Source organism: Sciurus vulgaris (genome assembly GCF_902686455.1).
Source record: "Sciurus vulgaris genome assembly, chromosome: 13".
NCBI lineage: Eukaryota > Metazoa > Chordata > Mammalia > Rodentia > Sciuridae > Sciurus > Sciurus vulgaris.
The window spans coordinates 70,944,718-70,958,202 of NC_136474.1; the positions used below are offsets into that span (position 1 = coordinate 70,944,718).

A 13,485-nucleotide genomic window follows, 5' to 3' on the forward strand; every position below is an offset into this window, starting at 1 on the left:
TACAAAATACTTCAAAATAATGTCCCTCAAATATACTTTTACTTCCTCTGCACACTTTTTCCAGGAATTCTGGACTGGCTTATTTTCCTGGGTTAAAGCATGAGGGCTTTTTATTTTCCTAAGGAGTAGCTCTAATCATGTCTGCACCCTACTCAAATATCTTCAACACTTCTCATTATTTATCAAATATTCAAAGCCCTCTCTAAAACAAGGCCCCTATGTATAAACACAATCCTGGCATGCAAACTGTGTGCTGTAAGCAGGTTAAGTCACTACTCCCTAAATAACTGCTATTTTCATCCCTTTGTGTATGCAGTTAAGTCTATGCCCTTATTGTCCTTGATCTTCCATTTTCTGCTTGTCAAAATCTATAACCTATTCCACATCATACTGAGTAAAAAAAAAATTTGAGTACAAACTGGTAAGAAAGCTTTAACAGTATGGCAGGTAATAAATATAAAAGGAATTATAAAATCATCATTTTAGCTGGATGTGATGGCACATGCCTGTAAATCCACCAACTCAGCAAGCTAAGGCAGGAGGATATAAGTTTAAGGTCAGCTTCAGCAATTCAGTGAGGCCCAAAGCAACCTGATGAAACACTGCCTCCAAAAAAAAAAAAAAAGGCCTGGGGTTGTAGCTCATGGTAGAGCACCTGACTAGCACGTAAGGCACTGGGTTCAATTCTCAACACTATATAAAAATAAAGAAAGGTCTATATCCACCTATAATTAAAAATATTTTAAAATAAATAAATAAAAATTAAAAAGGGTTGGAGGATGTAGCTTGGTGGTATGGTAAAGCACCCCTGGGTACAATTCCCAGTACCATGCAAAAGAAAAACAGAAAACTACCACACAACATGGAACTTTTATTTTTAACGTGATTTCTGTACAGCAGGAGTATTAGAGTTTCTTTTATAAATGGAAACAATGTTACTAGAAGAACTGATGACAAAACCAAACCAGTATTTGATGTGAATCCATATTTTATGCTTCAAATCCAGCCAAGAAGTTTGTTACAATCTCTTTCAGCTTTGCATCTGACTCTTCTGAGATCTTTCCATCAGCCCTATTAGGAAATAAAAGCAGATCTTTAGGTCCAACCTGGACAAAAATTCACTGACTAAAGAACTGAAAAGGAATAAGACTTTGATATCTTAAAATTTAACTGCTTTCAAAAAGAGGCCACCAACTGTATTCATACCTGATGTTGCCCAAGAGGGCTTGGTGTTGACTGATCACATGAGACAAGAAAGCATTCTCAAACTTTGTGATCTTGCTGGGTTCCAGTTTATCAAGATACCCTCTTACACCCGCATAGATAACAGCAACTTGTTCTTCAATAGCCATGGGAGCTAAAAAGAACCAAAAGAAAAAGTGAGTTGCTTAAATGTCATGTTACCAAGGACAGAGAAACTTTTTTTTTCCAATTACTGACATATCCCTATAGATCACTTTACTCTTACATTCTCACAGCCCTATAACTCCACTTGAACATTCCTTTTCACATTCCTCCCCAGTAAACAGAAGCATCAACTTTGAGTATAACCCAAAAAAGCATTACTTGTAATCTGGCAGTGTTAATACTATTTTGGGTGTAAATAATTCACTGAAAATTTTTGGCAAGGTAAAAACACAGTAACATTCTTTATCTTCAGTCCTAAGTGCTGGAACCCAGAGTGCTACACATGCTAGGCAAGCACCTTACCACTAAACCACATCCCAACCTACTGAGATTCCTTTACAATCTGCCAAATTCCATATTCATATAGCCAAGGGAACAGGGAAATCTAATAGGTATTAAATATACACATAAAAAAGGAGAACCATGCCAGGCACAATGGCACATGCCTATAATCCCAGTGGCTTGGGAGATTGAGGCAGGAAGACTGCCAAATTCAAAGCCAGGCTCAGCAATTTAGTGAGGCCTTCAGCAACTTAGCAAGACTGTCTCAAAGGAAAAACTAAATAAAGGGCTGGGAATGTGGCTCAATGGTTTAATCTCCACTACCCCCATCCCACCTCCCAAAAAGGATAACCTAGTCTTCCTTCACTAATTTCATAGTGTTTACATCCAAATAATGATAAGGACTTTACTTAGGTAAAACAGACACTCGCTGAACTCCAAAGGCAATATCTTTCATAAAAGATAATATCCTATGACAGGTGATGCAACTCTAGGTCTGGAAAGACCCCAACATCTAATAGTAACAACCAAACGAAAGAACTCACAATACTGTCCTTGCTTCAGCAATTCAGTCAGACGCACACCACGACTCAAGAGTTGTTGAGTGGCAGCATCAAGATCAGAACCAAACTGGGCAAAAGCAGCAACCTCACGATACTGAGCCAACTCCAGCTTCATGGTACCTGCCACCTGAAACACAGAAATTACTGGTATTAACAATGACACAGAGCACTGTACAAATATAGCTGATTTTGAAATACTTCAAGATTTTAATCTAATACCCCCTCCCTGCCAAAGTGATAAAAAAATTACCTGCTTCATAGCTCTGGTTTGGGCAGCAGATCCGACACGGGACACAGATAAACCAACGTTAATAGCAGGGCGGATACCTTTATAGAACAATTCTGTTTCCAAGAAGATCTACAATGCAAAAAACATATGCTAGAAAGCTTAAAGAAATAAATTATTTTCAAATTTAAGTTATTAAAATACCAACAAACCCAAAACTTGAGAGAACGCTAAATGACTTCTCATGGTAGAGGTCCCAGTATCTTGCACAATCCAAACTGGCCTACATGACCTACTGTTGAGATCAGATGTGCTTAAGATTAGGGGAAAAGGGGCTGGGGCTGTAGCTCAGTGGAGAAGCATTTGCGTAGCACATGGGAAGCACTGGGTTTAAGCCTCAGCACCACATATATATAAATAACAAATTTATATTGAAATACAGACAAGGGAACTCAGGACGCTGAAATGGGATGATTCCAAGTTTGAGGCAAGCTTCAATACCTTAGCAAGACCTGTCTTAAAATAGAAAGGACTGGGGATATAGCTCAGTGGTTTAAGCACCCCTGGGTTCAATCACCAGTAAAAAGAAATAAATACAAGGGAAGAGTTCTCTCTGGGATATGCTTCAAAATTATGTATGGTAGAGAATAAAGCATTCTACTCCTTGAAATGATAACTGGTGACAAATATGTAAGCCTTCATTATTATTCTTTTATATACATTTAAAAGTTTCATAATAAAAAACAAAGACATTTAACAAGTCAGTTCATAGCTACTAGTTTCACCCAATGCCTTAGATTTATCCAAACCCTTTTCAGTTAATCATTAGAATAATACCTGTCCATCGGTGATGGAAATGACATTTGTTGGAATGTAAGCAGACACATCACCAGCCTGTGTTTCTATGACTGGTAAAGCAGTCAAGGAGCCACCACCAAAGGAATCATTCATTTTGGCTGCTCTCTCTAGCAGTCGGGAGTGTAGGTAGAACACATCACCAGGATAGGCCTCACGACCAGGGGGACGGCGCAGCAACAGAGACATCTGACGGTACGCAACAGCCTATGATATAGAAGAGGGCTGTGAGTTCTCCTAATGACAAGAAATTACATTTGTCAACTTCCACTGTACTGCAAACATACAAAGAGATTAAATAGTTTCTTTGACCTGTTTGGATAAGTCATCATAGATGATCAAAGCATGTTTGCCATTATCTCTAAAATATTCTCCCATAGAACAGCCAGAGTACGGAGCCAGGTACTGAAGTGGGGCAGCATCAGAAGCAGTGGCTGACACCACAATAGTGTACTTCATAGCATCTGAGGAGAAAAAAGTTTTACATTTCATGAGGTTATCAATACTACTTACTTATTTATTTTTTGCAGTAACAGGGATTGAACCCCAGAACTTGCCCATGCTAGGCAACACTCTACCACTAAGCTGCACCCTCAGACCAGTTGATTATAAATCAGACGTTACTATAATAAAAATTACCAAGTAGTAAAAAAGACTGACCTAAAATTAAGAACTTCCAGAGTCAAACAACATTCACTTTAAAAAAAAACACTAACAAAAACTTTACATTTATTGGTATTTTATGTTACTTTCTTATTTTTGTTTTACCTGTTAATTTATATTACAAAATTCAGTTCATTAGGGAGTAAGCAAAAATCAGTCTTTGCTAACTAGAAGTTCTAAGATGAGCAGCAATAGATGTTAACAGCAATGGAGCCAGACATGGTGGTGTGTGCCTGTAATCTCAAAGACTAGGGAAACTGAGGCAGGAGGATCACCAAGTTTGAGGCCAGTCTTGACAACTTAGTAAGACCCTGCCTCAAAAAAAATAAAAAGGTATAAAGGGCTGGGGATGTAATGTAGCTCAGTGGTAGAACACTCCTGGATCTATCCTTAGGACCACAAATAAAAAAAAAAAAAAACCAGCAATGGGACTTGAGTTCTTTAATACCTGCATCTGTAAGTCTCTTGACCAACTGGGCAACAGTGGATCGCTTTTGACCAATAGCAACATAGATACAATACAGCTTCTTCTTTTCATCAGATCCATCATTGAAACGTTTCTGATTAATAATTGTGTCAATAGCAATGGATGTTTTCCTTAAGAGACAGGAAACAAATGTTACTAAACACTTCAAAGAATTTTACTACTACTAAAATTTTACTACTAATCTTCATATCACATTCAACTGTCCCCAGTATAGCCAAAGCATTTATCATTCAAAAATGAAAAAGTAATCTTTGCATAAAGCAAATTTTAGTTAGAACTTTCAACAGGCTTAAGTCTTTACCCAGTCTGTCTGTCACCAATAATCAGTTCACGCTGACCACGTCCAATTGGCACCAAGCTATCCACAGCCTTAATGCCAGTCTGCATTGGTTCCCTCACAGAGATTCGAGGAATGATTCCAGGGGCTTTCAGGCCCACTCGCCTACGGGTCTTGGAACCAATTGGACCCTGTAAAAAAAAGAAATAAATAAGCCTATAGGTCTAGCTACTGAAGGAGGCTGAAAAGCAAGAATAATGTGAGCTCAAGAGTTAAAGATCAGCCTGGCCAACATAGCAACACCACATCTCAAAAACTGAAACAAACAAAATAAAATATTATTTTAAAAATAAAAGGAGTCCTCAAATAATCAATTGCAATGTTTATTAGAAGATGCAACCAGATCTAATCAACATTAAACCCACCTTTCCATCAATTGCATTACCAAGGGCATCTACTACACGACCCAACAGCTCCTCGCCAACTGGAACATCCACAATGGCTCCTGTCCTCTTTACGATATCTCCTTCTTTAATTAGTTTATCATTCCCGAACACGACAACACCAACATTGTCCGGTTCCAAGTTGAGAGACATACCCTGAACAAGTGAAAGACAAAATTGAACACCAGTAAAGGTGGAGGGACAACTGAAAGACAAAACTGAACACCAGTAAAGGTGGAGGGACTCTCCTCCCAATACACCAATAGCATATGCAAATAGAGGGAAATGAGGAGAATTCTCCTTTTCATTTGGTTTTGAATATTTTTCCAACTAACAGCCAATCTTCTTTAGTTAAGCCTTTAAAAAGAGTAATGAGACCTTTTACCCCCTCAGGACAGTAAAAAAAAAATTATTAAAAGCTTATATTATACCCAGTCAAGAACGAATTTTGATAACACACCAGTCATCTCTCATCATTACAACTGTTTCAAATTAGTTAAGACATCAGGTTCCCAAGTCATGTTTGAAGCACAAAGGCTATTCCAACAGTATGGTTAATAATGAAAGACCTGAGTAAGAACTTACACTTTACCTCTTAATACAGTATCCACGAGCCACATATGGCTATTTAAAGTCAAAATTTTAAAATTAAAATTGTTCCTCAGGCACACTAGTCACAGTTTACATGCTTAATAGCAACAGAGACAACACATAAAATATTTCCCTCAGTGCAGTAAAGTTCTATTGGAGAGTATTGTTATAAATCTTTGGACTCAAAAGCTAAAAAGGAGACTAGGGATACAGTTCAGCAGTAGAGTACTTGCCTGGCATGTTCAAGGTCATAGATAAAATCCTCATCGGGGGTGTGGGGGTGGGGAGCTAAGGGTGTACATCTATTTCAATCTCATCTTTCAAATATGTACACACTGAACATAAGAGGGATCAAAATGGGCCGGGCGAGGTAGTGCATGCATGTAATCCCAGTGGCTCAGGAGACTGAGACAGTAGATCATGAGTTCTAAGTCAGACTCAGCCAGGAGGAGGTACTAAACAACTCAGTGAGACCCTGCCTCTAAATAAAATACAAATAGGGCTGGGGATGTGGCTCAGTGGTCAAGTGCCCAAGTTCAATCCCTGGTACCCACCCCCCAACAAAAAGGAGGGGTCAAAGTGGTAACGTCACCTCTATAGTCTATTTCAAGTGGTTCTTTATCCTTACATATACTTAAGAAAGGATAATCATCTCTTTCCTTATCTGTGTGCTTAGTACATAGTCCTACTGCCCCTGGCCCACCTTGGATATTATCTTCTGCTTTCCCCTAGAGAACCCATGACTCCTACAACTTTTATTTCTCATTTCCACTGGCCAATTAGGTTCAACCTAATTGAAAGCTGACTTGTATCATCAGAGTTTCTGACAGCTACACCACTATCAATAATACCAAGTCACCAACTTTCAACTTCATACCAGAAATTAATTTAGTTGAAGTTATCTAATGCTTTTACATGGATGATTTTAATTAGGAAATAAACCTAGCAGTGATCCCCAGCAGTGTTTAAAAAAAAAAGACCACATTTGAACTTATTGAAATTTGGGCAAAGGTTTACTAAAATTTTATATTTTGGAGGCAGTGTGACTAAATCTGCTTATAGTTAAAAACCCTGCAAGACTATTCTCTTGCCAGGTATAGTGGAACACACCTGTCATCACAGCTACTTGGGAGGTTAAGATAGGAGGATCACAAGTTTGAGGTCAGCCTGGGCAACTTAATAACAATAACAACAAAAAAACCCTGTCTCAAAAATAAATAAATAAATAAATAAATAAATAAATAAATAAAAAGGGCCAGGGATATAGCTCACTGGTAGAGTGCTTGCCTAGTATGAAACAGGCTCCAGGTTCCATTCCAATAGTGTCACACACAAAAACTTTCTAATCCATAATAACCAGGGCAATGGGGAAGAGGGACCCTGAAGCAAATTGAGACAAGTTTTTAAAAAATATTACTCAGCCACAAAGAAGAATGAAATTTTGGCATTTGCCAGTAAAAGGATAAAAGTGAAGAATATAATGCTAAGTGAAATAAGCCAGTTCCAAAAATCCAAAGGCTGAATATTCTCTCTGATATGTAGATGATAACCCACAACAAGGGAGGATAGGGAAGGGGAAGTAAGAGAAGTTTACTGGATTAGACAATGGGGATGAGAATAGGAAAGACAGTAGAATCAATTGGACAAAACCTTTCCTATGCTCATATACCTCCACATCATGTACAACCTCAAGAATGGGATCCTAATTGGAATGGGTTGTACTCTATGTATGTATAGTATATCAAAATACACCCTACTGTCACACATACCTAAGAATAACAAAAAAGTTTTTAAAAATCTTACACGATCTCTGGAACCAAGAATAACTAGATCCTAAAATACCAAAATCTCATTTTATAATTTACCTTTAAGCCTGAAGAAAACTCTACCATTTCTTCTGCTTGAACATTCCTCAGCCCATGAACTCGGGCAATACCATCACCAATACTTAAGACACGCCCAGTTTCTTCAAGGTCAACAGAGGTATCAGCTCCAAGAATACGCTCTTCGAGAATAGAGGACATCTCAGCAGTGCCTGAGAAAGGATAATTCAATTAATATATATATATATATATATATTTATATATTCCTAAGATCGTCTCAAAACCCATTTTCCAACAACATAAAAAGTAGTTTTGTGATCATGATAATCAAATTACAATCTAAAATGTAATGTAAGACTCTACCCCTCAAAAATAAGTATTAGCTATTATTAAATTAAATACATATTAACTATTATTAACGATTATTTTTAAAAAATTCTACAAAAATTTGGATAGCTACCCCTATGAAAATGAGAGATTCAAATGTTTCAAAGTCATGTACTTCATAAGACAAACAGGCAAGAAATTAATAAAGCTAAACATTACCCTTAAAGTAAATGTTCTACCTCCTCCTTTGGTTTTCTTTCTTTTTTCTTTTCTTTTTTGTAATACTGGGGATGGAACCCAGGGTCTCAAGCATGCTAGGCAAGTATTCTACCACTGAGCTACATCCATAAACCCTTTTAAAATTTTTAAAATTTTAAGAGGTTGCCCAAGCTGGTCTCAAACTTGTGATCCTCCTGTTTCAGCATTCTGAGTTGCTGGGATTAAAGGAATGAGCCACCACACCTGGCCCTCTGGTTTAATTTTTAAGGAATTCATACCTATGTTGAAATCTGAATTTCTGGCTAAAATCCACATAAAACATAGGTGAGTTTTATGGCTGGAAGGTGGGGTATAGTTCAGTGGTACTTGCCTAGAATGTGCAAAGCTATGTAGGGTTTGATCCCCAGCACCACAAAAAATTTAAAAATTCAAAAAAGCATGTTTAAAACACAGAGCATTTAGCCAGGTATAGTGACATATGACTGTAACCCCAGCTACCCAGGAGGGTCAAGTAGGAGGATCACAAACGTAAGGCCAGCCTCAACAACTAAGAGAGATCCTATCTCAAAATAAAAGAATAGGGATTTAGCTTAGTAACAGAGTACCTGCCTAACATGCACAGGCCAGGGTTCATACCCAGTATCAAAAAAAAAAAAAAAAAGGACAAGACAAAAGCCCCACTACACATGTTCAAATATTCCTATATTTTAGGAATATAACTTCCTAAGTTATATTTTCATTTAATGATGAGGTAGGTAGTTAGTAAACGTATACACCTCCCCCACTTCTCTACTGCATTTGCAATTTCAAAATTCAGACTGCCAGGTATAAAGGAACAGTTACTGCCTTTGAAAATCCCTAGCAGTAAGCATTATTTTCTAATGCTTATTAGACGAGAAAAAAGAAATCTTTCATAGATCAGAAAAGGTGCCTACTACAATGTACTTTATTTTTGCACAGGGATTACCAGAACAAAGAAGCTGTACAAATATCAAAAGAGAAATATATAACTAGAGTTCATTTCACTAGAACAACAGAACCTATATCAAGACAAAGCTGAATGGCACATAGGTTTAAGAACCAGGGATTCTGTAGTAACTAAAAATGAGAGAAGGAATAAATGAAAAAAAACAACAGTTTTGCAACCTTCCTAAATTATATATTCATTTAATGATGAGGTAGGTAGTTAGTAAACGTATACACAGACTTACCAATCTTCTGAAGATGGGTGTTAGAAGCATGGAGGTTCCTTGCGGCAATAAAGGATGACCCCAAAGCATTTTTGGAGACCTAGTACAAAAATATTCATTCATGAAACTGACCAGCTTCAACAAATGCAGGCATAACTTGATCAAATTATTGGTAAAAAGGTAAAGTATATTTAAATATTCTGTTTAAAATTTGAAGAATATTATTCATTTGAGAAAGTACCTTTAGGTATATGTTGAATATACAATAAACTTCCTAGTATACAATTAGCACTTTATAAAGAATTCTTTTAAAATGGAGTCTATTTTAAAAAGCAGCTATTAATAAAGTACATGTATCTTTCCCTTTAAAGGCATCCAAGGACAAATTTTGACTTCAGATTTTACTTGAGTTATGGAAATTCTCAATAAAACTTCTTCCTAGCTGAGCACAGTGTACAGCCTGTAATCCCAGTTACTCAGGAGACTAGCCTTGGCAACTCGGTGAGACCATGACTCAAAAATTTAAAAAGGGGCTTGAAATGTAGCTCAATGGTAGAGCATCCTATGGAACAAATCGCAATACAATCTCAATACATTCTATATTTTACTTATAGAAAATGACTAGCAAACAAAAACTAAGTAAATAATGCTAGAGCTACATGAAGAAACTTCGAACTAAGGCATGTAGACTTTTTTTTTTTTAACTGTCATGAATAAATCCTGTGGTAACTTGGATTGCTCCTTCTCTTTCCTTTGAGTTAGAATACTGACTGGTATGTTTGTATTTACTGGACTAGGGATTGAACATGGGACCCTCTACTACCCAAATCACCTCCCCAGCCCAGGCCTTTTTATTTTGAGACAGGGTCCAGTTAAGTTGTTCAGACTGGCCTCAAACTTTGGATCATCCTGCCTCAGCCACCTGGATCACAAACATTCACCACCACACCCTGCAGTCACTGTCAATTTTGAGAGGACAGATGAAAATAGCTAAAATTGCTTTTTAGCTAACAAGACGTTAGCAGGGGTTGTGTTAGGGCAGCAAAATGGCTAGTATATTTATTTCAACTTTCAAATTCAGGTTACTTTTGAAATAAAAGAGGTAAATGTAAATATGTCATACTCTTTTTTTTTTTTTTTTTTTTTTTTTGCGGTGCTGGGGATCGAACCCAGGGTTGGCTTGCAAGGCAAGCACTCTACCGACTGAGCTGTCTCCCCAGCCCACTCTTTTTTTTTTTTTTTTTTTTTTAAGGTTCATACTCAAACAGAGATAAGTAACAGAGGGCACTGTCTCTTAGAGGCATTTTCCAACTTTATGTCCTATTTTCTTTGAATTCTTATCACTGTCCAACAAGTCCTCAAACCACCAGGTGAACAACTCAAGGGCGAAATCTGTACACGTCAAGGAATCACAAGCAGTGTTCAGTGAAACCGACACAATTTGGAACCAGCCTCAATGCTGGGACACAGTGGCACACAGAAAGGTTTTTTTTTGTTGTTGTTGTTTGTTTTTGCATCCGCACGGTGTGTCGACGACCGTTTCAGAATTCAGCACTAACAAGTCGCCTCTGGAAGAATTCAAAAAACGTTGGCTTTGCTCTGAACTGACCTCCGAGAAGTAGTATAAAGCCGGAGCCTGCTGACCTTCATACAATGTCAGGCTCCCCTGACTCGCTTCAGCAAGAGCTGACAGCAGTTCTCTGACCTTCAGACGAGACAGATGAGGCCCACCAGCCGAAACCAGCCCTAGAACAGGGCTTGGAGCACCAGGACCCAACCCCTGACCTTCGCCCAAGGCCCCTGCTCTGGTCGCTCTTGGCCCAAGGCCAGAATTCTAACGAGACCCCGTATCAGGGCAACATCGAGGTCCCTAACTCCCCGGCACCACTCTGCACCATTTCGCATGGGTGGCGAGCGAAAGGGCCCTTCGGCTGCCCGCGCAACCTCCCAGCCGAGCAGCCACGGGAGCAAGATGGCGGCGTCCGCCACGGCCCTTCACTCTCGCTGCAAAGCTCCCGAGTCAACGCACCGCCACCCGCTGCCGCCCCGTCGAGCCGCCCCGCTCAGCCCCGCGGCGCTCACCAGCCCGGCCCGCCGAGGAAGGGTGCGGGCCACTGCCGCGGCGATGCGCACGGACAGCATCTTCGGTTTGTCCTCAGGTGGTTCCTCCGCAGCCGCAGCCTCCGGACTGACTGGGACAAAATGGCCGAGCGCCGAGGAAGGTCAAGGCAGCCGGCCCACCTGACCCGGAAGTACTACCCCTCGCTTTCACCGGATGCGAACCTGCTCCTTTTGAGGGGTGGGGGGATTCTTTATTTTTTTAAGTTTTTGTTTTTGTTTTTCCTTTAGCTGAAACCTCAAAATGAATGATTAGCCTGTTGCCAGCTTCAGCCCCGCCTTCATCTTACATTTAGTTTGACATTTCCAGTCGACCTTCTGGTCGCCCTGGGAGACCACGTGAGTAGCGGAACCTGCTGAGAAGCGGTTCCCAGGCCTGTCCCGGGAGCCAGCGATGTGGGCGTCACCCTGTCCAGGGATGCGCTGGCTGACCCTGAGAAGGGCTGGTAGTGCCCTGCTGTGAAGCCGTGCTGCTGTAGCAATGGGGGACAGTCACTCCCCAGGACATCTATCTACCTGGCGTCCCCCACCCGGCTAATCCGCAGTTCCTGGCCCCACCCCAGACCCCGAGTTCAGCTATGGGGGCAGCTTTTAACAAACACCTCCGCTGTTCTAGGTGATCCTTAGGCTCTCAGGTTAAAGAGTTGCAGGTAAGATTCTATCTAAAAGAATCCCGTTTGAATTAGAGAACATCGTTTAAAAGTTCTAACAATTTCAAGGAGTCTGAGTAGAGCAGTTGGCAAACCTAGAGAATGATCCAAATCAGAGGTTCACACTGTACACCCATTAGAACTCAAGTTTTCCTTTGCCAGCAACTAGTTTTATTTCATTGGGGACTTGTTTTTTTCGGAGGGGATAAAATGAAGATGAGTAAAACACATGCACACACACCTATAAAATTACCTACCCTATAAAATTGGAAGGGGCTTCCCCCACCCCCTGAATTTTCATGATATTGAGATTTTTGTGACATATTCATATTTTTTTGTGTGTGATGCTGGGTATTATATGATAGTGGAGACGATTAAGGTTACCTTCACTTCACTTCACTATTCAAGGAGGCAATTCAGCTCCATCGACCAAATTCTGCTTACACCTAAGACCTTATGAATAATGTGGGTTAAAAGGATCATGTCCTGAAACATGGCTTACAAACGGTCAGTAATTCTTTTCTCTGCTGTTTTACTTCTTTTCCAGGTAAGCCGTGGATAAACATGGCAATCCTTTTCACTGGAATCAAGGGTGAGGAGGAATAGACCAAGAAAGAAAAAAAAAAAAAAAAAAAAGGCAGTGCTGCAAATGATCTCAAGTTCAAGGCTGGCCTCAGCAATTTAGAGAGTCCATAAGCACAAAACTGTCTCAAAAAGTAAAAAGTAAAAAAGAGCTAGGGATGCAGCTCAGTGATAAAATGCCCCTAGGTTAAATCTTAAGTCCCCAAAATAAAAAACAAAACAAAACAAAAAAACTATACACACACACACACACAGCCCGCATACAAGTGGGTATGGTAGGGCAAGTCTGTAATCTCAGCAACTCAGGAGGTCGAGGCAGGAGGACTGTTAAATTCAAGACCAGGATGGGCAACTTAGCAAGATTCTGTCTTGAAAGAAAAAATAAAAGAGACTGGGGATGTAGCACAATGGTAGAGTGCTCCTGAGTTCAGTCCCCAGTACCCTGGGGGAGAAAGGCATGTAAAACAAAATTGCAAAATTTGTTAAAAAAAAAGTGGACAAAGGGCTAAAGATTATTTTCTCCATACATAGTGATTGCACCAACTTATCTGAAATTTAGTTTACTGAGCAAAGTTGTATCAGAAACAAAATAAGGAAGGCATAAAATATAGCTTTGGCTAGCCAGTAAGACTCCTTTGAAAAGAAAGACTTAATCATTTCAAATAGGCATATAATCCATCTAGGAGGTATTTGATGATAAGTCTGATCCACAATTTCACACTAAATCATATATCACAAAAAGTTAAGTACACTGACCTTTGAGCACTCTGTTCTTCCTAGGA

At 39.5% G+C, this 13,485-nt stretch overlaps 1 protein-coding gene across 1 annotated transcript; it reads right to left on the reverse strand.

Annotated features, from left to right (window-relative positions):
* Positions 1–851: 851 nt before the first annotated feature.
* On the reverse strand, positions 852–11,590 carry ATP5F1A (ATP synthase F1 subunit alpha). Its single transcript, XM_079108781.1, has 12 exons — positions 11,436–11,590; positions 9,375–9,453; positions 7,660–7,829; positions 5,186–5,359; positions 4,785–4,951; positions 4,445–4,593; positions 3,646–3,797; positions 3,316–3,540; positions 2,503–2,610; positions 2,235–2,379; positions 1,207–1,357; positions 852–1,071 (listed from the first exon to the last, which is right to left on the reverse strand). Exons 1-12 carry the CDS (start codon positions 11,493–11,495, stop codon positions 990–992), a joined length of 1,662 nt encoding a protein of 553 aa, XP_078964907.1. The 5' UTR covers positions 11,496–11,590; the 3' UTR covers positions 852–989.
* Positions 11,591–13,485: the final 1,895 nt, after the last annotated feature.